The 27989-nt window shown below is 40.8% G+C and overlaps 1 protein-coding gene across 1 annotated transcript in view; it reads right to left on the bottom strand.

Moving 5' to 3' along the window:
- nmnat2 (nicotinamide nucleotide adenylyltransferase 2) overlaps positions 1-27989 on the bottom strand; it is a 275753-nt gene that overhangs the window by 136679 nt on the left and 111085 nt on the right. The window contains exon 3 of the mRNA XM_073063279.1: positions 24993-25060. Within this exon, the coding sequence (XP_072919380.1) occupies positions 24993-25060 (68 nt within the window). The remainder of the gene's footprint in view (positions 1-24992; positions 25061-27989) is intronic.

Raw genomic sequence — 27989 nt, 5'->3', positions numbered from 1 at the left:
CAAAAGTTATAAGGGGGAAATTGAGAAAGAATCAAGTGAGTTTTTCCACTGATTTTTTTAAATGTTGTGTGTTCTCACTTTCTGATGTGTGTAGATGCATGTATCTAATTTCTCCACTATATAAGTAACCAGCAGGAAATATATTCTATTGCAAAATTTTCCTTACTTCACACATTAGGTAGCTAATCAAGATTCTGTCTGTTGCTTTTTAACAATTTCAAAGTGAAGCCTTCAGCATCCTTCTTCAAACAAAATCATCAGAAAAGATCTGCAGACTGGTTATGTTGAATTACTTAACAATAATGACTGTGAACCACCAGAAACCATAGCTTATAACACTTCCTGCAGACTTCAAAGCTGCCACCATAATTCCAGTGCCCAAGAGAGTAACTGTAACTGGCCTAAAGAAATAGTGCCTCAGTAGCACTGACTTTGACAATCATAAAGTGCTTTGAGCAGCTGGTAATGGATAACACAAAATGCCACCTTCCAGCTACATTAGACCTTTCCAGTTTGCTTACCACTCAAAATGGTCCACTGATGACCATGGAGAGCCTTGGCCCTCCACACTGTCCTGTCCCACCTAGAAAACGATGCCTCGTACACCGGGGTGCTATTCATCGGCTTCAGCTGAATGTTTAACATGATCATCCCTCAGAGGCTGGTGAGTAAACTGTCCTCATTGGAACACAACACCCCTCTCTGCAACTAGATCTTGGACTTCTTAATGGAACAACCCCATCAGTCCGAGTTGGCAGCAACATCTCAAGCTCCATCACGCTGAGCACTAGTGCCCCCAGGTCCGTGTGCTCAGCCCGCGGCTGTTCACGCTGATGACTCATGACTGCACTGCCAGATTCAGCTTAAACACATCATCAAGTTCACTGATGATAGAACAGTGGCTGCCCTCTTCAGCAACAATGATAAGTCAGCATACAGAGAGGAGGTTGACAGACTTCTCAAATGGTGCAAGAACAACAACCCAAGACAAAAGACATGATTGTAGCCTTCAGGAAGGCACAGGTTGACCATTCTCCATTGCATATCTATGACTCTGCAGTGGAGAGAGTGAACAGCACCAAGTTCCTTGGTGTGCACATAACTGATGATCTAACTTGGACGCACAACGCTTCCTCACTAGTCAAGAAGGCACAGCAATGTCTACACTTTCTGAGGAGACTGAGGTGTGAAAGCCTCCCTGTCCCATTCTAACCTTCTACAGGAGCACTATCGAGAGTGTACTGTCTGGCTGCATCATTGTGTGGTAAGGAGGCTGCAGGGCATCAGACTGTAAGACCCTAGAACAGATAGTTAAAATCACCAAGACGATCACCAGGGTCTACCTCCCCCCTAATTGTGACATTTACTGGGAGCATTGCAGATGGAGGGCTCAAAGCATTGTTGAGGATCCCCACCACCCGTCCCACAATCCCTCTGACCCATTATCAGGAGGAGGTACAGAAGCATCAGGACTAGGACTGCCAGACTGGGTGACAGCTTTTTCCCTCAGGCTGTGAGACTAATGAATACCCTGCCACCACCGTGGTCTTGTCACTAGGTCAGCATGCTTTTTACTGTATCATGTACTGTTTACTTGTGCTGCGTGCATTTTGAATTATATTTTATTAGCTTATTTATGGTAATATTTTGGTTTTGGTGCTGTGGTGTTGTATGCTTTATGAGTGCATCATGGTCTGGGGAATATTGTTTAATTTGGTTGTATATCTGTACAGTCAAATGGCAATAAATTTGAACCTTCAGATTTGATGTGATTAGCAATGGATTTTACACAGATGAGTTATTGCATCCTTGATCATGCTATCTGAAACCCAGTGGCAGAAGCAATTTCAATCATTACATTCAACAAGGAATTGGATAGTTAATTGAAAGGTAAAAATCCATTGAGCTACAGAGAAATAACAGGCCAGTGGGATTAAACGAGTCACTGCAACACAAGCATAAGGGATTGATGTACTTCTATGACACATTCTGAAGTCATGAAAGACGCTATGTATAAACCTTTCTCCAACTGGGTGTATAGGCACAATTATTTTGCAATATTAACTTTACATTGTCTGTTCACTCACATATCCTATTTGCATTGAATGGATGACGTTTTGGAAAATATTACAAACTCTTTCCAGTTGGACTTAATATCACATTTCATTCAGATACTCTTGCAGACTTGCAGATCTTTGTTTGAAAGATTATCCCTAATCACAACATCTTTAAGTCAGTAATCACTCAATTCTCTGCCGTCGTTCCTCTGCAACCTGCTGACATTTTAAAGCCAGATTACAGAGCTATAGCAGTATTAGTGAGAGCTTTAGAAGATGCCTACTTTAACTGAAATGCTGTTACCAGTAAATCAACAGGATCAATTCATACTCTAGGTTTTTCAATTAAAGATATGTTAGCATTGCACCACAATTAATGCTAAGTTGGTTCTTATTCCAAACTTAAGAACTCTCTTAAGAATTATAGCAACCAATCAAATCAGTTAGTCAATTTTTTAGAATAACAGCTACACGTGAACAAGACAATATCTTCACACAGGTGGAAGAATATGAAAATGAAATAAAAGAGGAGCAGGAGTAGCCCCCCTAGTCCCCGAATCTTGTCCTACCATTCCATATAATCATGGCTGATCTACCCTGGACCTCAACTCCAACACAATCATTCCCTCAGTTCTCATCGACAAGCTCCGAAACATGAGTCTCTGACCTTGATCATTGACTTCCTCACTGAGATAACACAGTCTGTGCTAATTGGTCCTATCAAGGATCTATCCTCGGCCCAACATATTGATGCAATTACAAAGAAGGCACGAGAACAGCTATATTTCATTGGGAAGTTGAGCAGAACTGGTATATCACCAAAGGTACAGACAAATTTCTACAGATGTACCATGAAGAGCATTCTAACCAGTTGCATCACCATCTGGAATGGAGGGGCCACTGCACAGGATTGGAAAAAGCTGCAGGAATTTGTAAACTCAGCCAGCTCCATCATAGGTACTAACCTCCCCAGCATGGAGGACATCTTCAAAAGGTGATGCCTCAAAAAAATGGCACCCATTATTGGGGACCGCCTTCACACAGGACTTGCCTTCTTCTCATTGCTACCATCATAGGAGGAGGTATAGGAGCCTGAAGACAAAGCTTGCTACCCTCCTCCATCAGATTACTGTCTGGACAATGAACCCATGAAAATAACTTCAGCATTTTTTCCTCTCTTTTTGCACTAGTTATTTAACTTAGATGCATGTAATGCCCTGATTAAGATTTCTACAGCTATGCTGCAAGTATTTCATTTTAGCAGTTTTATGCAAAAGCAGTGTGTCCTGCTTGTAGAATGCTCTGCTTTCAGCTAAAGATAAGAGTTCATCCAGCTTGTTTGTAGGTGTTGATAAGAAGCCCTGTTGTTCAACTTGGGAATGTTGTGTCAGCCAATCAGGATGGTGGGATCTGGAGGAGGTTCCAGAGAGAGCGCGTAGAGAGAGATTTGTGATGGACAGCAGTCCAGTTTGGGATCTTTTGGTGCGAGCTGTGGTGTGGGACAGAAGGGAAGATGCTGTGGGATGCCATTGGAAGGAGGTTCCCCATTGCAAGAAGTGCCTTATGCAGATGAATGGCTCCAAGGAGTAAGGGCCAATTCTCCTGAGAGAGAGGAAGTTTGTTCAAGTTGGGCTTCGAGGGAAGTTCACCGATATACCATAGGTAATTGATACCATAGGTCTTGTGTAATTAGGGTATTTGTGTATTCAGAGACAGCCATGACAACATTCATTTTGGGTGCCTGGCTTTCAGTCATCAGAAGATTTTAGAATATTTTTGTTAATTAATTTCTCCCAAAGGTGTTTGGACCTTTTTATGGTGTCTTATTAATTGCAATGTGCTGCCACTGTAAATCTCAAAAGAACTATTTGTCAACCCAAAGTATTGAAGTTAAATAATGTCATTGGAATTGTTCCCTTTGATCTTAAGGGTATAAAAATGTGATTTACTTTTGGGTTTGTGAGTCTCTACTGACAGTGTCTCCAGAATGATGCCTGCTTGTCGTGATGAATAAAGACTTCTACAACACCAGCTTCTGTGTCTCTCAGTGACTTTGATCACAGTCAAAGTTCAAAGTTCAAAGTAAAGTTTATTATCAGAGTGCAAAAATGTCACCACATACACCCTGAGGTTCTTTTTCTGTGGGCATACTTAGCAAATCTGTAGAACAGTAACTGTAAACTATAAACATCAGGAATAGTAAACTGTAAACAAACTGTGCAAATGCAGATAATAAATAAATAGCAATAAATAATGAGCATGAAAGAACAAGAGTCCTTAAATGAGTGTAGTTGTCCCTATTTGTTCAAGAGCCTGATGGTTGAGGGGTAGTAACTGTTCCTGAACCTGGTGGTGTGAGTCCTGAGGCACTTGCAGCTTCTACCTGATGGCAGCAGTGAGAAAAGAGCATGGCCTGGGTGGTGAGGATCTTTGATGTTGGATGTTGCTTTTCTACGGCAATGTTTCACACAGATGTGCTCAATGGTTTGGAGGGTTTTACCCAGTTTTTCCACTACCTTCTGTAGGATTTTCCGCTCAAAGGCATTGGTGTTCCCATACCAGGCCGTAATGCAACCAGTCAGCACACCTTCCACCACACATCTATAGAAGTTTGACAAGGTTTTTGATGACGTGCTGAATCTCCACAGACTCCTGAGGTAGTAGAAGTGCTGCTATGCTTTCTTGCAATTACATTTATATGATTGGTCCAGAATAGGTCCTCCGAGATAGTGACACCCAGGAATTTAAAGTTACTGACCCTCTCCACCTCTGATCCTTTCATGATTACTGGCTCATTGGTTTCCCAAGTCTACAATCAGTTCTTTGGTCTTTGAGTAAGACATTGAGTGAGAGGTTCTTGTTATTACACCACTCAGTCAAATGTTCAATCTCCATCCTGTATGCTGATTCATCACCCCCTCTGATACAGCTCACAGTAGCAATGGAGTCTTCAGAAAACTTTATATGGTGTTGGAGCTGTAGTTAGCCACACAGTCATAGGTGTAAAACAAGTAGAACAGGGGGTTAAGTACACATCCCTGTGGTGCTCCTGTGCTGATGAAGATTGTGGAGGAGATGGTTTTGCCAATCTGAACTGACTGGGTCTACAAGTGAGGAGATCCAGTACAAGTGAGGAATTGCACAAGGAGGTATTGAGAGCAAGGTCTTGAAATTTACTGATGAGTTTTGAAGGGATAATGCTTTTAAGTGCTGAGTTGTAAACGATTAAACAATATCTTTGCTGACCAGATATTTAGAGTTGTGTGAAGAGCCAACAAGATAGCATCTGCTGTAGGCGTGTTGCTTCAGTAGGCAAATTGGAGCATTTCTAAGTCTCCACTCAGACAGGAGTTGATATGCTCTCTCAAGCACATCATCACTGTGGATGTAAGTGACGCTGGGTGATAGTCATTTAGACAGGTTACCATGGTCTTCTTGGGCACTGGTACAATTGAAGCCTGATTGAAGCAGGTGCTTTAACAGTCATAACAACATGACAAACATTGGCCTTACCCTGCTGGAAAATTCTCTCTGTCCTGTTTCTCCCCATCACACTCTCCCTGCAACTTAAAACTAATGTGTTTACTCTCTTTTTTCAGTTCTGCTTTCAATCTGAAATGTTAACTTTGTTTCACTTTCCATCCTGCTGCCTGATCCACTGACTATTTTGAATATTTTCTCTTTCTCTATTTAATTATTTACTGGACTCCAGATTTTAATAAAACAAGTGAAGGTGTAACAAAGGATATTTTTTGGTAAAGATGTCAAGAGATATGGGAAAAGGGTATTTGTTTAGAATGAGGGTCAGGATCACTGGTGAACTCAATGACAGGAGAGGCTAAAAGGACTGATTGATTTATTGTTGTTCCTGGAAATGCCAACAGAAATCAATATCTTTGAGAAAGAATATGAAATATGGGAACAACTGGCTCAGGCAAATACTCTAACTTTATTGTTTTATTTATAGTAATGTACAAAAGAATTGTCACACCTAAACATTTGTTTCCTGAGTAGCATCAGAGGCAACTTATTGGGTTTGAGTCCATTGATAACTTTTGGTATTCTGGTCTGAGACTGCAGAACATTATGGCATTTGACACAAGAAAATTCAATGGCAAATTATTTAGAAACGGAAGTATTTAGGTGGTAAAATGTGCATGTTAGTACCAAAAAAGAGCAAATTTTACCCATGGATATATTGTGAGTAACCTATTTTGTTAATATTACACAGGATATAATAATCCTTTGCTGTCCACTGCTTTGAAACATAACTGACATTCCGCAGAGAATTTGTGTAAGGTAGTTTCATTTGACCTGCCACTTCAGAGAATTTGTACTAGCAACCACGTAGCCACAAGGGAAGGAAACTTAGAAAACAAGAATTTCGCATTGGATGGCGTGGTACTAAAGACTGTGTATGGTGTTGAGAAGGTCAAGGAAGGGTTCAAGGAGGTCAAAGTTATCCATGGTTCCTTGTGTATTCATTTTTGTTCTCTGATATTTATGCCAAAAAGGGAGACTTCTATACTTGAAATGCCATGTTGTTATTCTGGAAAAAAAAATCCTTCATTCTTGACACACAAATTGGCTTTTGCATAAGGCTGATGATGGGTTACCATGCCAACATCATCACTGATGCAATGTGAAGGACTTTTAAGATCAACTGAAGCATTTTAGCTCATTCTGCAAAGATTATGAAAACCACCCGTAGCACTTTCTCCACAATAGGGAAAAGATGGAAAATACCGGTACTTCAAACTAGGTCAATGTATGAAGCCTGAGGCTGAACGTGTGTTCTTTAATGAAAAAATGTATTGCTGAATTTCCATCTGAAGGAAAGATTTTACCAAATAATTGATTAATGTAAATGCCATAGGTTGGAAGCTGGCCTCTGTAGCAAAGCTCACTACCTTAAGCTCATCAGTGACGGTTATCTCTCATGTGCAACGATGACAGGAATCCTCTGCGGGAGAGATTTTAAAGTGGAAAAGCTGCAGCACGAGGGCATTTCCACTCTCTCAACCCCAGAAGTCTAGGTCCAGTGAAATGAACAAGTTTCACAAACTGGGGTCTTCCTTGGTTGCAGTGGATGACCATGACGTCTTCTGTGCTTTGTCAAGCCCTTCGCTCTTCATGAAGTGTTGCAGAACCACCCTCCTGGCCATTGGATCTTGCTGTAGATCTCATCCACCCGGTCTGCCGGAGGCGACTTCACATGCCAGGGCAGGCTTGCCCCTACCTCACTCGTGTGTGAGGCCGCCAGCTACCCTCACCTATTTTAGCTTGCCGGTCGAAGCAGTGTACCGGGGAGCGACCACTGTGGCATGCAATCAGCTACTTAGAGCCACAGGTGAGAGTTGAGTGTCCAGTGAGGACCAAAGATGACTGAGCTGTCCTGGAATGGACATGACAAGCCCTGTCACCAGAGGTGCTACCCCTCCGTGGACACCCCATACACACCAAGCTCATCAACCTTGCTTGTTTTACTGAGCCAACAGATGTCACAACATTCTGCCATATAATGGAGGAGGCAGTAGGGCAACTGAGAGTAGTGTGTGAGTGACGGGCCGATGGGGTAGGTGGAAGAGGGGGAAAGAAAGAAATTGGGGGATTTGGATTTTGGGGAGAGTGGTTGGGAAAACTCTCCACTTTCAGGTAAGCTGCTCCTCCGCTGTCCCTTTTTTCTCTCCTTATGATCTATCCAGTTCCTTCTACGTGCACCCAATGACTGTTTTCCTTCCCCCCTTTCTGTTTCCTACCCTTCCTCCACCTTCTCCTTCTGGACATCATCCACACTCTTCTGACTGGACCCCTTTCCCCTACTGAGCCCTTATGCCCACCTCATATTTGACTTCATATTTCACCCTCCATCCCAACAGATTCCTGCACCTAGACCGCATTCTTACTTCCACCCACCACCTCCCAGTCTCTATTACTATTTTCACTTGCCCCTCCTTCATCGGCCTATCACCCCTGTTCACCTATTTCCTGCCAGCTCTTGCTCCACTCCTTCCCCTCACCTCTACACTGGCCATCTTCCTTCCTCTTTTTCAGTCCAGATGAAGGGTCTTGACCTGAAATGTTGACTGTTCATTTCCTTCCATAGATAGATAGATAGATAGATAGATACTTTATTCATCCCCATGGGGAAATTCAACTTTTTTCCAATGTCCCATACACTTGTTGTAGCAAAACTAATTACATACAATACTTAACTCAGTAAAAAATATGATATGCATCTAAATCACTATCTCAAGAAGCATTAATAATAGCTTTTAAAAAGTTCTTAAGTCCTGGCGGTAGAATTGTAAAGCCTAATGGCATTGGGGAGTATTGACCTCTTCATCCTGTCTGAGGAGCATTGCATCGATAGTAACCTGTCGCTGAAACTGCTTCTCTGTCTCTGGATGGTGCTATGTAGAGGATGTTCAGAGTTATCCATAATTGACCGTAGCCTATTCAGCGCCCTTCGCTCAGCTACCGATGTTAAACTCTCCAGTACTTTGCCCATGACAGAGCCCGCCTTCCTTACCAGCTTATTAAGACGTGAGGCGTCCCTCTTCTTAATGCTTCCTCCCCAACACGCCACCACAAAGAAGAGGGCGCTCTCCACAACTGACCTATAGAACATCTTCAGCATCTCACTACAGACATTGAATGACGCCAACCTTCTAAGGAAGTACAGTCGACTCTGTGCCTTCCTGCACAAGGCATCTGTAAAGGTTCCATGGTGTAAAGGAGAACAAAATAACTGGGATATGATGCAGCACAGAAAAAATACACAATAAGGTAAAGAACACAATAATAATAAAGAAAAACACAATAAATATAAATACATAACAGCTTATATATATAGATTGATTGTATGTTCATAAAGTGATGCTAGATACAGGAGTGTCTGTTCATAAGTTACAGAGGAAATGATAAAGTTGTGGTGGTTAAGGGTGTAGCAGAATGGGCTCGTGGGTGCAAGTGTTGATCAGCTTTATTGCTTGGGGAAAGTAACTATTTTTGAATTTGGGGACCTTGGTGTGGACGTCTTGTAGCCCACTCCCTGATGGGTGTGGGACAAAGAGGGCAGGCTGGATGGAATCCTTACTGGCCCTTTTCTGGCACCTTTTTATACATATCTCCTTGATAGCAGGTAAGCTAGTGCTGGTGATGCGTTGGGTAGTTCTGACCACCCGTTGTGGACCTTTCCTGCCTGTTGCAGTGGAGTGTCCGTACCATGCACTGATGCAGCTTGTTAGGATGTTCTCCACTGTGCACCTGTAGAATGACGTAGAATCTATAGAATCAAGGGAGGCTAAATAGTTGGGGACCTGTATTCTGTTGGGTTTAGAGGAATGAATAGCAAACTTATTGAGAGCTATAAGAGAGGTTTAAGGATCTGGTAGAGAAGAGGAATCAGAATCAGATTTAATATCACTGGCATATGTCATGAAATTTGTTGTTCTACGGCAGCAGTACAACGACAAGTAACCATGATACAGGTACTCATCGTTACTAAGCTCCCAATTCTCAAGAGCACTAGGTCGCATCAATGGTAAATGAGTCAAACAGCGGTGGTAAAGGGATCTATAAAGCAAAGTAACTTGAGAACCTGTGTCAAGTATGGTTCCAGATAAACACCTTCCATCTGTATGGATTCATCAGAGCTTGGTCTGGCTAAACCTTCAGGAATACTGTTTGGTACCTTTAGTATTTCCCTTGATACACTGATTGGAACATATCCTCTCCAAGATGCCAACCCGTTGCTTCACTGGATCCCTCCATAGTTTTGCTTTTTCTCTGTTTGATTAACCGCTGACTCGTTTTTTGAGGATTTTTCTTTTTCTTACAGTTTTGCTTGAAATGTCCATCTTCTCCACAGTTGTATCAGAAAATACCAGTCACATGTCTAGTCAAGAGACCCTTTTCAGCAGCTTTCTTCTGCGCTGTAAGTGCTATAGGTGGGTTGGGTTTCCCATTGGACATATCACACTTAGCTGAAACATTAACAGACAGCCATCGAATCAACTCAGCTCAAAGGTTTTCCACCTTGTTCCTCAAAAGCTCAATCTCCGTGGTTTCAAGAGTCACTTTAGCAGCAGTGGCTACCATTGAAGACATTACTCGGATTTTGGAAATGTTCCACTTCTCAATCATGTTCTCTAGCTCTCTAACTTCTCTGAGTGACTGGGTAAAAGATGGAAGAGGGCGCGTCTTGTGGGTCATTTGAATACGTAGAAGAATCATGTCATGTGCCCATCACAACTTGCTTCATCCTCAAGCAATTTCTTTCAGGCAATCAAATGCCCCCTTTCTGGCGCAAACAATACAGCACTTTCTCCAACTGAAAAGGTGGGCTGACAGCTCCTCTCCTTCCTGCTGGAATATGCGCCTGAACTTCATCGTAAGATTGGCTGCACTTTCAGCAATGCCAAAAGCATCTTCCAAAGCTTGCAAGTAATTAGCTGATATGTCTAATGGGTTTTCTGTCTTTAAGAACTTTACTACACAGCTGCCAGAATCCTTAAACTCTCTACCAATCTCTGTTTTTCCCTACTATATGAGTACGGCCATTCATCCAGTAACTAAGATGCTTGCTCAGCCCAAGCCTTCTATTCTTATTCCCCATCAGTTGTGGATTTGACTCCAGAGAACACTCCCAGCCTACAATAACTTCGGCTCTCCACAGATATACTTCTGCATTTATCAGCCAGTGATGCAATAGCCAAAACCAGCTCGGAATTTAAATCAACCGCTGAAGGACCCATTAGACCTTTTACATCAGACAACTCTTTTCCCTCACTTAGCAGAAACAAGAACAACTTGTTTTTTAAGTCTTTGCCTCAGCTACCTTCCCCCCTTCTCTAAAAATATCAACTGCCCCTGGCCCACCTCTCCAGAGTCTCCTAATGAATTGGGCAGCACGAGTTCAGTCACGTCACTGCTAGTCTGGACTAACATGATATCCTTATCAGCTGATTGGTCAAAACAACAATCAATCAGGGTAAGTTTCCCCAACACTTTTATAGAACTCAGTACTCTAAGTAACAGTTCATTAGAGCTTCAGATCTCCGCCCCGCTCAGAACACAAGCATTATTTGTGGATAAACTCTTTGAATCGCACCAAACCTTAATCCTTGTGGCATTCTTCGTAAAGTACCTTAATCACTTTCCCCGATACATACAGGCTTAAACACACTGACAGCGCAGTCAATTCATTACAGTTTGACCAGCCTAAATGTGCACATGAACATTGAAGCTTATCTCTTCTAAAAGCTGGGTCTAACTGTTACTCACAGTGCCAAACCCATGGTCTGCTTGAAAGATGACATCCATCTGGTCCGCCAGCTTGAACTCAAACCACAATGGTGCAAAAAACTTAGCCATGTTGCCTGCCCTGATGCAAGCCAATTAACACTACCCCCTTGTCTTAATGCTTGGCTGTTGCATATGGAATCTCTTAGTCTGTGGGCCAATTTAACTTCAATTTACTGCTTGCAATTTACAATAAGAACTGAAGGCTAATTGCAAACTTCCTGAAGTTATATACATTAGCAAGAAGAACTGAAGACTGGTTCTTGTTTGAATTAATATCTGCTTTATTCACATACCTCTAAGAGGATCACAATTTTCTCATAGGGTTTGGAGGCTTGCGTGCCTCATGACCCAGAGAGCTATGTTGCCTGGAGTCGGGGCCTTGTGCTTTGACTCTTGGTAGGATTACCAAGCCAAACAAGTCAAAGGGTAGAGGTCAGACTAAGAGTGGTCCATGGTCCTCCAGATTTGGGGATTCAGCTCAGGGCTAATAACTCTGACTGGGAAAAAATTGTTATGGAAACAGTAATGAAGAATCCTTCCATATCTGTGTACAATGGTATTCCTGAGTCTCCAGCCAGGATTTGCATGACTGACACTAGTGAAAACCGAGAGGAAACTACTGACATGATGAAGGAAGCCCTGGACACTGCCAAGAGCAAGGACAGAGATGGGGGGCCTTCACTGCTGCCCTAAACTCCAGCATACTCCCTAACAAAGGGGATAAATTATTTGAGGTCCTCTAGTTGATGCAGAGAAAGTTGTAGAAATAGAGAAATCAGTGACAGTAAAAGCAGTGGAATTCGTAAGAAATATCCAGCCGATTAGTCAGTACTACTGCAGTGAGAAAACCTGAGTTAATATTACACATAGACAACCTAAAGAGCTGGTCATTTCTGATAAAAACAAAGCAGGTGGGTTACCTGAAATTTCTGTATAGAATGTCAACACTGGAAGGTTACATCATGCCTAAATGGAAGATGAGGTGCTGTTCCTGAAGCTCACACCGGCCTCAACGGGACAGTGCAGGTGAGCATAGCCAAAGAGGTCAGACTGGGAATCAGTTGGATAATTAATGTGAAAGGCAAATGGAAGCTGAGAGTAGAGTCACTGCTGATGACTGAGAAAAATTGCTCTGCAGAGGAGTCACCCAATCTACCCTTGGTTGCTCTAAAATAGAGAAGATCACACCATGAGCAGCAAATGCAGAACATGAGACTGAAAGAGGAACAATTGAACAGCTGCTCCATGTGGAAGGACAATTTGGGTCTCTAAATGGTGCAGTAAGTAAGGAAGAAAACTATCAGACATTGAATCCCAGAGAGCTTCATGGACAAATGTTAGGAAAAGAAGAGTGGTTTCTCTCACATTTTTGTGTGAAAAGGTGATTTCTTAAATCTTTTCAAAATGGCCTAACTCTAACTTGGATAGCCTAGTTTATTCTTTCCAGACTTTTCCTCCAGAGGAAAGAGTTTATCCTTCGCAGGATCTCATCTGGCATTGTAAAAGTTCAGGAGTCCAAGTGATTCTGAAATGGCGCAACTCTCTGCATGAGGAATGTATGCATGACAAGTTGTCTCCACGACACATTACTCTGGACACTGATCCTTCACTACTGGTATTTTCTTCCTCCTTTTTAAGCTTTAATATCATATATTTTGAAAATTTCAAAAATCACAAATTAATTATGATTCTTGAAGTCTAATGTGGATGATGAGATTTGAGACAAATAATTATTGTATCAAAAGGGGCTGTGTGATATCTGACCTACAGCTATTCAGATGAAGGTGTGCTGGGAATGATTGTGCCTTTCCTACATGTTGCTACTCCAAGGTGCTACACTAGAACAAACAAAAATCTGAAATAGATGAAGGAGAGTTGGGATAAAACAATAATCACCAGTTACTGATCAGATTCTCGACAGTGCTAATCTTTAATCCACAGCCATTAATATTCCATATGCTTTAACATGTGGGTGTGGATGCCTGAACTAACTAGGGAAAGAATTTGAACACCCTTCTTTAAGAGGCAAGTTTGTAACATTAGTAAAGCAGTGGTATTGCTTCAGCAAGCAAGTTCTACCGCTGGAGAAAGAGGCAATCATTTATGAATGTTGATCTGCTGAGTTTTTTTATTTATGTGGTCTCACACCCACTGGCCTCACTGGTATTTCGCCTTTTGGGAGGAAGATGGGATGCTCAGTAAACAGTTTTACTGTATACCTTAAGAATAGATACAGTTTAAAGAACAATACAGATATAGTTTAAAGAACAACTTTAGAGAGTAATAGCTTCTAGTACTCTGAACATTACCAACGAAACACGGTTCTTTGTCATCTAGGGATAGCTATGGAGGATATAAATCTAACGGTGTCTAACTGAGCACTCCCCTTTTTCAATAAGAGTTCTCCAATTTATTTTTATTTTCTATGAGTTTGGAGGGCTATTTTGCATTGGCCATATTTTAAATATTGTACCACCTATAGGAAGAAAGCATTGAACTTTGAATGTTGAATTCAAATCATGAACCAGAAATTCTGCTCAGCAATGAACCAGTTAAATCTGCCAATAACTTCTGAATAAAGTTCAGTTGGCTGATCCCTCACCATGAATGCTGGAAAATCCTTCTGTATTACAAATTAGTAAGACCAAAGAGCTGATTGTGGACTTCAGGAAGGGTAGAGACGAAGGAACACACACTGATCCTCACAGAGGGATCAGAAGTGGAGAGAGTGAGCAGCTTCAAGTTCCTGGGCATCAAGATCTCTGAGGACCTAACCTGGTCCCAACATATTGATGCAGCTATAAAGCAGGCAAGACAGTAACTATACTTCATTAGGAGTTTGAAGAGATTTGGTATGTCAACAAATAAACTCAAAAACTTCTATAGATGTACTGTGGAGATCATTCTGACAGGCTGAATCACTGTCTGGTATGGGGGGGGGGTGCTATTGCACATGACATAAAGAAACTGCAGAGGGTTGTAAATTTAGTCCACTCCATCTTGGGTACTAGCCTACAAAGTACCCAGGACATCTTTAGGGAGCGGTGTCTCAGAAAGGTAGCGCCCATTATTAAGGACCTCGAGCACCCAGGGCATGCCCTTTTCTCACTGTTACCATCAGGTAGGAGGTGCAGAAGCCTGAAGGCACACACTCAGCAATTCTTTTCCTCTGCCATTTGATTCCTAATTGGAAATTGAACCTGTGAATACTACCTCACTTTTTAAGTTTATATTATTTATTTTTATCTATTCAATATACATATACTGTAATTGATTTACTCATTTACTATTATTGCCTTATTTTTTCTTCTTCTTCTATATTATGCATTGCACTGAACTGCTGCTGCTAAGTTAACAAATTTCACGACACATGCCGGTGATAATAAACCTGATTCTGATTCTGATTCTAAAGTGATCACGCAAAGTGTTATGGTGTGTCATGTTTTGGAAGGTTTTTGGAAAAAGAAGCTAATGTGGGAGAGTTCTTGGTGAAACTTACATTAGGAATGTTGAACCTGAATAAACTTCAAGGGGTTAACATTCACACAGCGGAGTGGATGGAATTCCCACTGAAGTGTAAGCAGTTTTGGAATAGGATTCATTGACCAATCCTCGACTTCTTTCGCTGTTCACTTTTGTAAGAAATGCTGATTTGGTGTTCAAGTATTTTTTTACATTATTCCCATCCCATTGCAAACTCACTTTTGGGGAGCAGTAGAATTAAAATCCACATGTTTCCATGCACACAAAGTCACGACACACACACACACACACAATACCCAACACTAATGTCCGCTTCTGGAATAAGACAGCATTTGCTCAAGAGAGACAAATTAAGATTTGTTACCGTCTTTATTCTTGCACTAAGATAGTTGATTCTGTTATTTTTATACACAATATTTTACTTATCAATAGTTAGACCATACCAGTACACTCTTAACAACTATTTCGGTCACGGATAATTATTCTGTGAAAGAAAACTGTTCACCAACACCAAAGTCCATATGACACAATGCATATTAACACGTTTGGAATGAGGACAAATGTTCAGCGCTCTGTTTTTAAATCTTTCCCATTCGATAACATTAATGCCAGATGGAGTACTCTCAGAATTCTTGTTTCTTTATCTTATTATCATAGCTTGTTTTGAAGCCGGAGAAGGAAAACTCTAATTTAAACCTTCGCTGCCTTCCAGCTATACCCGAGGAAGAAATTTGGAGCCGGGTCCCTCAGGCAGTTTGATGTTGTTTACAATTTCACTCTGGCTACCTGTGCGACAACACTGGTGCCAAGCTGTATCGGCGCTTGCCCTTCCCTTGGACTACATCAGTGACATGGAGAGAGGGAGCCCGCAGCATGGGCAACAGCCGGTTCTTCAAACCTTCCTGCCCAGGCATTACCCCTGGAGAGGACTCAGTCCACTAGAGGTGCAAACCCATGATCCCCTGGGATCGACGGCTGCCTACGAAGGTGCTTTGAAGTTATAGTTTTGAAGATTAGGATCAATTTAGTAATTCACGTTCACCTGCTTTTATTTTATTATTCCCCTGCTCACCTGACTATAGGTTGATGCAGGTTTACTGGTAGCTTCCTGGTGAATGGAAATACAATCTCAGCTGGCACAGTCATTAACCAAAATGGTTCTGGCTTCAGCTGTGTGAACATTAATTTCATATATTCACAACGTCCAAATCAACAGTTCCTCAATACCACACACCACACCTAAGCTAAGCTAACTAAAGAGGAGAGAAATGTTAAACTGCATGGGCTCATCAAGGACATAGATCAGAATGGCGAGGTAGTGCAGAGAGGGGAGGGGGTTGAACATGGGGAGAGGCAGAGAGAAGTGGCCATAATGCTTCTCATGCATTAATGCTATTGCCAATCCTTTAAAAATCATGGAGAAAACACTGACTTATTACGAGTTGTATGCATGCAGCCCTACTGGTATAGCCAAAATTCAGACCCAGAACCCATGCTCTGAACAAGATCCCGATGAAAGGTCTCAGCTCAAAACACCAACTCTTTACTCTTTTCCACAGATGCTGCCTGATCTGCTGAGTTCCTCCAGCATTTTGTGTGTGTTGTTTGGATTTTCAGCACCTGCAGATTTTCTGGTGTCTCTGAACAAGATGTTTACTATGTATTTTGATCAACATTGCCATTACATGCACAACTGGAAAGTACTTTTACCTTCCTATACAGCTCATTGTGTGTATAAACATGTCTGTCTCCCAAATACAGATAGTTAGTGACGTACCCAGGAGTTATATAAAGATAGCATTGGTGAATACTAAATACGTCTTTTCCTTCTTGCAGATTTTGTCAGGAAATATATAAACATTATATATTTTTGAACTTAAAACCAAAATAGGTGCCTGAGGAAAGGAAGCTACATCATTAGCAATTCTTTCAAAATATCTTCAAAGTCTCCGTGAGTCATTACATAACTGTGCATAAACTCTTGTCTCAATGCCAGGCATTACCAGGATGTAGCCTTATTTATCACCTAACTTCTGTGCAAGGTCAGCTCTTGTAACAAATTTTCAAGGTTGCCGAAAAAATTGGGAAATTATACAGCCCTCATCACGGAACATGTATTGAAAGAAGTGCTGGCTTCTCCAGTGGATTAGATGTGAAATATACACCTGTCAGACTGCAAAGCAAATTACACCCATCGCCCACTGGCCAAGACCTTGTGAAATTGCTGATCTAACACCGATAGACCTGAAGCCAAGGGCAGCATTGTGTCACCTATCTTCTGGGGACAATCACTTTATTAAAGAATGACAGTCACTCTGACAACCATAATCTGCAAATCCAGCCTAACTGCAAATCTAAATTTATTGCTATGTTGCTAAAGGATTAAAAAAACCCACGCATAGTCAAATAGTTTCTGAGCTGCAACTGATACACTCTCTGCTGGACACTGAAAGAATGTCCATTTTAAATCAATTATATTCCAGCTAAGCATAACATTTAGTTTGCTGGAAATTCTCTAATAGTTCAATAGGTATCAGATCCTTTTGAAATAAATAATGCTTAGAACAGTAACTTAGTCTCATGAAGCACTCAGGGTTATTTAGTATTTCAACAAGTCTTCGTTAAAGGTCTTAAAAGAACCTCATTACCAAGGAAAATACTCAGCTGAAATTGGCAGAGATAAGCTGCGTGGATGCCCATGGTACAGAGTGCAACTCAAATCTGCTTCAATACACAGTATCTTACTGGAGTGTTGTCATTTCAACCACTGCACATGCATAAATTATATTTGTTTTTGTCATCTATGCATCAAAGTTGATTGATAGGACTGCATTATGTATCAACAGCTTTAATTGGATCAGTGTTTATAACACCCAGTTAACAAAACTGAGACACTTATGCTAATGGTGCTCAGCTGATTGAAGTAACAGTCGTAGGAAAGATCCACTGTACCGCCAGGTGCTGGGACTCTTCGTGGAATTCCCTAGACATTGGGTTTGGTGATATCATCAAGTGTAGATGACAAGTGAAACCAGGTGTTCCCCCAGGAGAAAAAGAAGCCATGAATCTGCTTCAGATGCCTTTTTCCTTTGCTAAGTAGAGGCAAGAAGAGCTCTTATTTGGCAAATTCAGATGAAATCATCGCTTGAAGTCTCTACAACTTGGTGTGAGTTTGGTGGTGGTCTTTCGACCACCCACCTTACAATGGAGGCTTAAAGAAAACAAGTACTCATTAATTTCTTTCTGACCCTGAAATTACACAGAAAATGAAGAGCATAGTTACTGTTTCCACTATGCAAAATTATTTGATGCAGTTATTGAGTTTAAACACTCTGTTTAAAAGTGTGAACACTTCTGTCACACTTACTTTTTATAATTTTGCACTGAAACAAATTACTTCAAATAATGTCCTAAATATCTGGGAATTAAATATCTGTCTCCCAATATACATCTGGTTTGCAAATGATTTATGGGCAAAATGGTTCTCTTCCCTATTCCTATCGGGAGCCCATCTGTTAAATTCTACAATGTTAAAAACTAAAACAGTTCTTCATAGTTGCTATGAGGAATCCTGACAATTAGCATATTTTAAAAAATCCTTATAGTATTACAAACATGAGAAAATATTATGCTGTTTTAATTTATAATACATGTCTTTTAAATAGCTCTTAATAGAAGAGAGTATGAATTTCTGGTTGGACACAAAAATACTTTTAAAAAAACCATGTATTTTGGAAGGTTTACTTGTATCTATCTCATTGAGGATAAAGACTCAGAATGAAATCTTTTTAATGCATATTGGCTTTATTTTTGCTATTCTTGGGAGTGACTAATATATTGAGATGTTATTCACTAATGTTAACAGAAAGTGACAAGAACACAGCCCAGCTAACATTGCCTTACATTGACATAACGAACAAAGACATGATGAACCTGACTAATTGTCTGGAGTCACCACACATAGACCCTGCCGACCTGCACTCTCATTTGAGGGAAGAGCCCAACAAGCTATCTATTTAGATTAAAAACCACTGCAAGGCACAGCAGGATTTAAGTGCTAAGTAGCCCTAATATTGCATCTTACGGCCAAACCCATCTCCTCTCACAAGCTGAAGCTTGATGCTGTTGGTCCTGGCCAATTTAGATATGGCCTCGCCTGCCAGGCTTATCAGCGTTATCTTTTATTTCAGATTTCAAACAACTCATGTCCGGTATCTCAGAGTTCACAGTTCTAGCAGGACTTTTATCTCCTTTCTCTGCTCCCTCTCGATTTACACCTCTCTCAGACAAACCAATGCTTTTCGTCAATAAGCCTTTGGAACCACTTCCTGCTCCTCTAGGTGACACCAATCTGCAGGCTCAAAACCTCCAGCTGGTCCAGACGTCCACTTACCTCGTTCCATCCCTCCCTTTCACTGTAAAGTTAAACATGCCTTGAGTTCAAGAGTCAAAAGCACAGTATGCTGTTAATACAAAGATTCTTAACAGCGTTATGCATTGGGATTGTGGCTCCACGTCTATGGTTTCCTGGGAGCAGCTTCACAGGTTGATGGGCTGGTAAAGAAAGCATTGGCATTGAGTTCGAGAGTCAGGAAACTGCATATATTACAACTTCATAACTTCCGGTTAGGCCTCTTCCAGAGTACTGTATTCATACCTGGGCATCCCAATATAAGAAGGATGTGGAGACTTTGGAGAGGGTGCAAAAGAGGTTTACCAGGGTGCTACCTGGAATAGTGGTCATGTACTAAAAGGAGAAGTTGGACAAACTAGGGTTGTTTTCTCCAAAGTGAAGAGGCTGAGGAGGTACTTGATAGAAGCTTATTAAATTATGATAGGCATAGACAGAGGGGACAACCAATATTTCAATGCTGAAGTGTTTAATACCAGAGGGAATGCATTTAAGGCCAAAGGAGAAAGAGTTCAAAGGAGAAAAGGAGATGTGCAAGTTTTTTTATATATATCGAGTGGTGGTGGGACTTGAATTCGCTGTCGGGGTGGTAGTGGAGGGAGATATGATAGAGGTGATTAAGATGCTTTTGGATAGGCACATGAATATAGAATGATATAGACCATGTTTAGGCAGAAGCGTTTATTGTAATTAGGCATCATTAGCTTAATTAATTTGGCACAACATCATGGACTGTTCTATGGTCTATTATACATGTCTATTTTCTAAAATTTCCTGGTTCTAAGATCAAATCGCTGGCCTGAAATGTAAATTCTGTTTGGCTCTCCATAGTTTCTGCCTAAACTGCATTTGCTGGGTTTACTGCACATTTCCACTATCTGCTTTTTGGCTTTTTTGTTCTGTAACTTTCTTTCTCATGTAGCAGTGCAACTTAAAAGTTTTGCAAATAGAATTAACTTAAAAATAAATAAGTGTAATTAAAATACATTAATACAGAGAAAAACAACACAGGCTCTTAACATTTACCACAGGGTCTAATGCTTTATCTAAATAGAAGTGGTCTTTATTCACATGCCCTTAGAGCAAAGTTGAGAGTCATTGTGAAGTGCATCCAGTCACCTTCAAGATGATAATGTGCTGGTGCGGAGTCCAGTGAGAGTCCAGCAAGGGAGCAGGCCATCAGATAGTCATCTTTTGTGACATGCACATGAAATGCAGGACCTGCTAAGCTCTGAGTGCCCAGAACCATTGGCTATTGATCAGCTCCTCATTTGACCCACATTATACTCTCTCCTACAGTCTCTTTCTGCTTTAACAAGAACCAGAGACGCCTCAATGTTCCCATCATCTCTATTGCCCAACAAAATGAGCCTAATTATGGATGGTTTCACACTGTGAATCAGTTTTATTGTGAGTCCTGACTGTGCATGTACACAGGCACCTTAGAAGATTTCATCAGTTGACCTGATAGCCACAAAATTCAATGCAATTCAAGCTCCAACCTGAATTAAAGGAAGAACTTATCTCAACTACTAGTTCTCGGAAAGGAACTTACACCCAGTCAAATAACCTTCAAGTTGCTGGAAAGTGCAAAGTTCCACAAACCAAGTTGAGTTTATTGTCACATGCACAAGGGCATGTATGCACAGGTGTAATGAAATCATCCATTGATTTGTTGTATGGAAATTATCATGGCGTCACTGGTGGCCAAGAATTGATCAGTTGATTATCTAACCAGCTCAGTTGATGTATTTATCGCATATAGGTTAACGGATTCCGCACAACCAGTACAGCTGACTTTCCTCCAGGTGGGTGGGGCTGCATGACTGAAAGGGGATCACATCTGAGTGGTTGTGGGCAGTGAACCACCAGTACAGATCTCTCATCCTATCTCTGCCTCTTTACCTTGGCAGTCATCAGGCTTCTAAGCTTGGCTTCTCCTGCCGTCCCTCAGCAACATCATTTGAAATTTTTCAAAACTGCATTTCCCCACTGTATCTAAATTGTCCGACTGTTTCCTCACCTCCAGCACTCTCTGAGCTGAAGTGAGTCTTCGGCCTGGATCTGTTCCATTTCTACCAACTCCACGGGCTCCCTTGTTTATTCTGAGATCAGATTAGATGCTGTACAACCTTTGATCCCAGGTAACAGTGCCTCTTCTCCTGCCTTGGTTTGTTTGCTGCAGAAAATCTCTGGAGTCAGCCAGCTGAATGAACTCCTGGCAAGTCTCCTTTGCTCGTCTTTCTATAAAATAAAAGTTACCTAAAACTCTGCTTCTGACTTAACCTTCACCAAATACATTTCACTGATCATCCCTGCTTACCAGCTAAACATTGTCCCAATTGGCCCTTCGCTATCTATATCATTTTCTCTATTCTAGAAGCATCTGAGGTTCCTACATTCTGTCCATGAGCAACTCTGAAAGGTTAGCACTCCACACTGATGACTGTGGTTTCAGCCAACAAGGCCCAGGAATTCAATATTTAAACATCCTCTACTCTTTTCTCTGTTTCTCCCTGTACCTTCTGGCATCTGATTCTAATTCTAAGCATCAACTATTTTAGTAACTCCCTTGAGACACTCTGGGGCATTTTTGCTGCATTATGAACACTATGTAAATGGAGTTCTCTTGGTGATTGTACCCCATGAGTCAGTATTCAGTCAGGAGATGAAGCAACAGATTACTAATCTAGTGACTCATTTTAACTACCCAGAAAATAACAGATTCAAATCACACAGGTAGACTGTGTATAGCTGTTAGGATTCAATAATTATTTTGATTCATTTATGAACTTCTGACAGATCCCTTGCCAAACCCTGTATTTAACATGTGTTGAATAACAACATTTTCAACAGGTTTTCCAGTTGCTGCCCAGTTCAGTTCAAAGACTAACGTGAACCTCTGGGATCTGCTGTCCAATTAGATTAGATTCTAAAATAAAAGCAGAAGAAAAGTCAACAGGGATGTGCGTTATGCAAAAGGTTCTTCAAAATTGTCTGTACAGATTTAACCCTAGGCTAAGGACTATCTATAAATATCAATTTCATTCCTTTAAATCACATGCCCTCTAGATCTTCCAAGTCAGTTTCTATTTTGTGATATATAGAACTTTGCTGCTTAAAATTTAATAAAAAATCATTAAACAGAAGTTAAGCCAGATGGATATTTATATATTGGGCTCTAATTGATTAATCAGAACTGCCAGTTAAGGGGCACGATGACTAGATGTGCCTCTCTGGCTAGGACAATCCTGCCTGATAAAAATTCAGTCCTGGTGCCCCACAATATGACCACCATCAACTGAACTACACAGATGGGAGGGAATGTAATATTAGACTAGTTGGGATTTTAAGGATTCTGGGAATAAGGAGAGACTGGCTTTGTATTGGATGGGACAGCAAAGAAACAGGGAGGGAATGGAGGGTGGAGTTGGATTGACTAAAAGCATAGTTAAACTGTGGAAGCCTCTATTGAAGGAAATGTGGAACCAACGTTCACAAAAAGTACAAAACAGCCTTGAAGGCCATTCTCATTCTCTGTGCCAAAATCCTTCAGAATGAATTAAGGAGTTAAAAGAAGGGAGTAGGGTAAACATATGTCCCTTTTTGGTGTGGACAGTCCAGACTTTGGCGTGAATCCCTGATTCTGCATTGAAAGACTGTGAGAGAAAAATTCAGCCAAAGTTTAGAACTAGCAGAGGGACAGTAGAGAGAGCAGCAGATGCACTGAACCAATAGCTGCAAAGTGTGAGGCCATAATATCCACTAAGGAACTAGATTAGCTCAAGCACCCATTTCTTTCTGCTTTGATTTTGTACTTCAGTTCCAGGCAGTCGGTTGGTTAACCAATGCTGGCAGAACCTACTTTGTTTGCCAATGGCTGGCACTTACTTTCTCACTACCAGAGGAAGGCCAAGTACCACACATCCTTCTTCTTACCCCACCAATTTTAAAGTCCCATTACCTGTAGAGTCCAAAGCAGGTCACCAGAACAAAACCCATCACAATGAGGTCATGTACGCCAACTGAGCCTTCAGCATCATAAAATGCGTGTATGGAGCACAACAAGCTGTGCCCGATGACTTTATTTTAGTGTAAGGTGACTACATTTAATGATTTCATTGATTGATCAGAACAAGATAGCTTCACTGAGCTGGTGTGGCTTTCAGCTTCCTGACAGCAACTGATTTCATAACCCATGTTTCTTCCATTACGAAGCTGAGGTGTTGTCTATTGCATTCGGTATTAGACAAGGCCTGGCTTTGATGGACATGCAATTGTTGCGACATATTCAAAATGAAGCACGGAGATCTCCTGGTATCCCAAGTCAAAGTCAAGTTTATTATCCCCTGTTCAAGTGCTTGTACGCATGGGTGCAATGAAAAGCTTGCTGGCAGCAGCGTCACTGGCGTATAGGATCATATCAGCAGCATTCACAACAAAAACGTAAACTGAACTTAAATTTTGCATGATTTTTACAAGAAAACACAACTAGAACAAGAACATGAACGCTGCATTGTTGAAAGTGTTATTTTAATGCAAAGTGGCTGAACTTACTATAGTGTTGCTAAACCGTGGCTATATTCATCACTACAAATAAGGATGAATTATCATTCATCTCATGCAATTGATGGAGCAAATTTGTTGTTTACAGAGACAATAAGTGACTGCTTCATTGGCTAAAAAGCATTTGGGCATATCCTGTGAGCACAAAATAAGGGTAAGGTTGTTACTTTGAAACCTGTCATTGAAGTTCCTGTATGAAAACGCATACAAAAAAGGCATCAATAGGCAAGGGTGCCACAAATATCTTACATAATGAGATCGTAAGCATGCCATTTATGATTTGATAACATCTTCTGCACTAGGAATATCTCTGCAGCAAGTTCAGCAAAAACGAGGATCCTACGACTGAACGCCATCTACACGCTGCCAGTCTGCACAGTGGTGAAGTGTACCAGGCACCAGACAACATGCCTCTTTCAGATCAATACAATGAAATATCTGTTGCTAGGCAGAGGAATAATCAGCATCATTGCAGTCAACATCTTGCTGAAAACTCATTTAGACTGAAGCACTTGCTCACAACATAATGGTTTCTCCTCAGCACTTACTCTGAAAAACATCCTAGCACTAATGTGGTAATGTGGGTGCCAAAGTATTTGTCTGGTTTTGTAATTCAAAGTTAAAACAGGGATTTTGCCTTCACTGACTAGCAAAGTAACAACATGATGAGTTGATGCCACACAAGATACTTGTGTTTGACTGGCTAAAAGAAAGCAGATTTTATTTCCATCATCGTAGTATTGAACAGCAACATCCTTACCAAAGTGAAGTCTAGGTACACTCCTTGTCTGTAAGATTCAATTAAATAACCAGCAGACATTCAATTATCTGACATACAATTATTTTCTCAAGTTGAAATGGGTGTTCCAACTATTTAAGAATGAGTGAAATAGTGGCTCTATGTCATGGAAAGAAATGTCAATAACTCATTAAAGCTTAGGATTTCATCTAAATTGTGGATGAATTGGGGAGCTTTTGGTTTTTATTTACTACTGATCTTCCATGAGTATATTAGGCAAAATTTGAGCTGAATATTCTGCATAAGTAAGTGTGCTATTTGTAACCAACAATTGAAAGGTTAAGATTTTATTAATTGGAAGTTAAAATTAAACACAGAAAAGCCTACACATCAAGTTCACCCTAAGAGCAAATGCAAGTCTATTTACCTGATCCAATCAGAGGACTGAACAGCCAACTGACACATTGTGAGGCGGTGTCGACTGGAGACAAGGCCCTGCAATTAATAAACAAAAGTAAACATTAATAGTAATGAATAATCTGAAAATATCCTAAAACAGTTACACCTAGATTTTATGTATAAATTGCAAGAAAAGGTAAAATTTGCCTGTCATTCTATGACCATTTCATCAGCATTCCCACCTATCAGGAAATTACGTTGGTGATTCACCCGAATGCAGGTTTCATTTGCCCACCACATTTCACAATGACTTCTTCACCATAATGCAGCTCCTTTTAGTTAGACCTTTGCAATAGGTCTACAGTGGATGCAACTGCACTGGCTCTCCACTCGGCCTTGGGTCACCTGGACAACAGTAATACGTACATCCGTCAGGCTGCTGTTTATTGATGACAGCTCAGTGGTCAACACGTTCATACCCTCAGTACTACTCAATTAGCTCATCTCCTCCTCACTGACAATCAACGCGGGTGCACCTCAAGGATGCGTGCTTAGCCCACAGTTCTATTCTCTCAACACCCATAACCGCGTGGCCAGGCACAGCTCCAACGCCATCTATAAATACACTGATAACATAACTGCTGCAGGCAGAATCTCAGATGGTAACGAGGCGGCGTACAGGAGTGAGATTGATCAGCTGGTTGGGTGCTGATGCAAAACCAACCTTGCACTCAACGTCAGCAAAGAACTGATTGTGGATTTCCGGAAGGCTAAGTTGAGAGAACACACACCTGTCCATATTGATAATTCAGCTATGGAAAGGGAGAGCAGCTTTAAGTTCCTGCATGTCAACATCTCAGAAAATCTTAGACCAACATACCTCACTATTTTGTTCTCTTTTTGTACCACTTATTTAATATGATCATTAATTATTTATATAAATTACAGATATATATATATATATATCTGGTTGCAATTTATAGCATTGTTATGTACTTCTGCTGTAAAACAACAAATTTCATGACATATGTCAGCCATTCTTCCTCTTCTTAGTTCATCACCCCTACTGAGGCATTGCCACGACAGCAGCTCACCGGGGTTCATGAGACCGTCCATGCTGGAGTTGTACGTCAAAGATATAAAACCTGATTCTGATTCTGACATATTGGCGGTTACTAAGAGGCCAGTGGTAAACTTCATTTGGAGTCTGAGGAGATTTGGCATGTCTGGAAAGACTCGAGAAATTTCTACAGATGTACCGTGGAGAGCATTCGAAATGGTTGCATCCCTGTCTGGAATGGGGCGGGGGGCACTGCACAGTGTGGAAAGAGCAGCAGAGTTTTAACCTCAGCCAGCTTCTTAACAGACACTAGCCTTCCTACCACTAAGGACATCTTCAAACATCATATACACACACACACACACGCACACACGCACGCACGCACGCACACACTATATATACAGAAAGTGTAATTAGGTTGGGGATAAGCTGGAGATATTCTTATATTCTTTCAATCTTCCTTCAAAAAAGGATCCATTCCCAAAGATCCGAGTATGCATCACCTTGTAGCTACACGCACAGGTAGCCAAAAGGATCAAGGTGTAGTTTTAACTGGAACTAAACCATTTTCTTAAAATTAATTTGGCCCTAATTTGTAATTTTATGGGTGACTTATGATTTGATGTCAGAGCACCCATGTCAAAAATATACCTGATGCAGAATTTTTAGGATATGTGATGTTGCAAATAACAGATTATAGAGCTGTTTCTTAATTTTGAATTGCATTAAACTGACTTCATGCTGTTAAATGCTGGGTATGATTTTTGTTTATTGCTTAATAATCATGTTTAGGTAACAAAATAAACACCTGGCTTATTTCCTCCCTCGCAATAATTCCCTACAGACCACAATTATTATTGCCGACATGGCAATGCAGATCATAATGAAAAAAGTTGTTGAAACTTCACTCTCGTTCTTTGACTAACAATCTAATGGCCCAAGGGTTGAGTGTCTTTTCTGTACTATAACCAGCTTATACCAACCATTGGGATAGTTAAATCCCACATATTTAAAGAAGTGAAGATATGAATACCATGGGGTGGATGCTAAGCCAGAAATCATACAGCAGCTTTCAAAACATCTACTTGCAGACTGGAAGGAAAGGATGCTACCAATAATCCAAGGTTTGCCCTATTACAATGGTTATGGTACAGCACAGTAGTGATTATTAGTTACAGTTTCATGAACGTCATAATAACTATAGGTTATTGCTATTATATTGTGCACAAAATTAGTGGAATGTAATAAATAGAGGATGGGGTTCACTGTGACTACTAGTAGAGACTCAATCTCCAGTTTCCACTAACGTCATAGCAACATTGCCCATTCATTTTAAAACAATCTTTCCTCGGGCCCCTCCATAGATGCTGCCCTGTTGCTCAAGATTTCCAGCATTTGCAGAATCTCTCATGCTTATGTTTTCATATATCATTATTTTAATCGTCTCTTTCAAATCACACCTTAACCTCAAGTCTAATGAAAATTGATCTAAATCTTTCAAGACTCACTTCATTTATTTTTATTTCGTCACATCGGGCAATATGTCAATGAGATGGAACTGAGCTCTCATTGCCTCAACAGTCCTGCCGTTATGTAAACCCAGAGCAACACTTTGTGCTCCCAAATGAAATCTCATTAAGCTTTTATACAGTTCACCGTTACATCATTTGCTTTATATTTGTGCACAGTAGAATCAGAAGGGGAAGGGTACATGGCCCCTTGAATCAGGTTAACTGTTGTGTACTTAATATTTAAGTAACGTTTGAGTAATCTTGTTCATTTAAATAATTAATTACGGGTTATATGCATAAACACGTGAGTTGCATACATCATCATGCCGCCACATGATACATGCGTGCCTCACACATACGTGTGTAAACTCAAAGTTAGACCCACATTTCAGACTTGTGTCATCCTTTGAATTAGTTTAATAGAACAAGAACATAGAGCAGTAAAGTGCAGGAA

This window comes from Hemitrygon akajei, chromosome 12 (genome assembly GCF_048418815.1).
Source record: "Hemitrygon akajei chromosome 12, sHemAka1.3, whole genome shotgun sequence".
Lineage (NCBI taxonomy): Eukaryota > Metazoa > Chordata > Chondrichthyes > Myliobatiformes > Dasyatidae > Hemitrygon > Hemitrygon akajei.
This window is presented reverse-complemented; position numbering and strand designations above follow the sequence as displayed.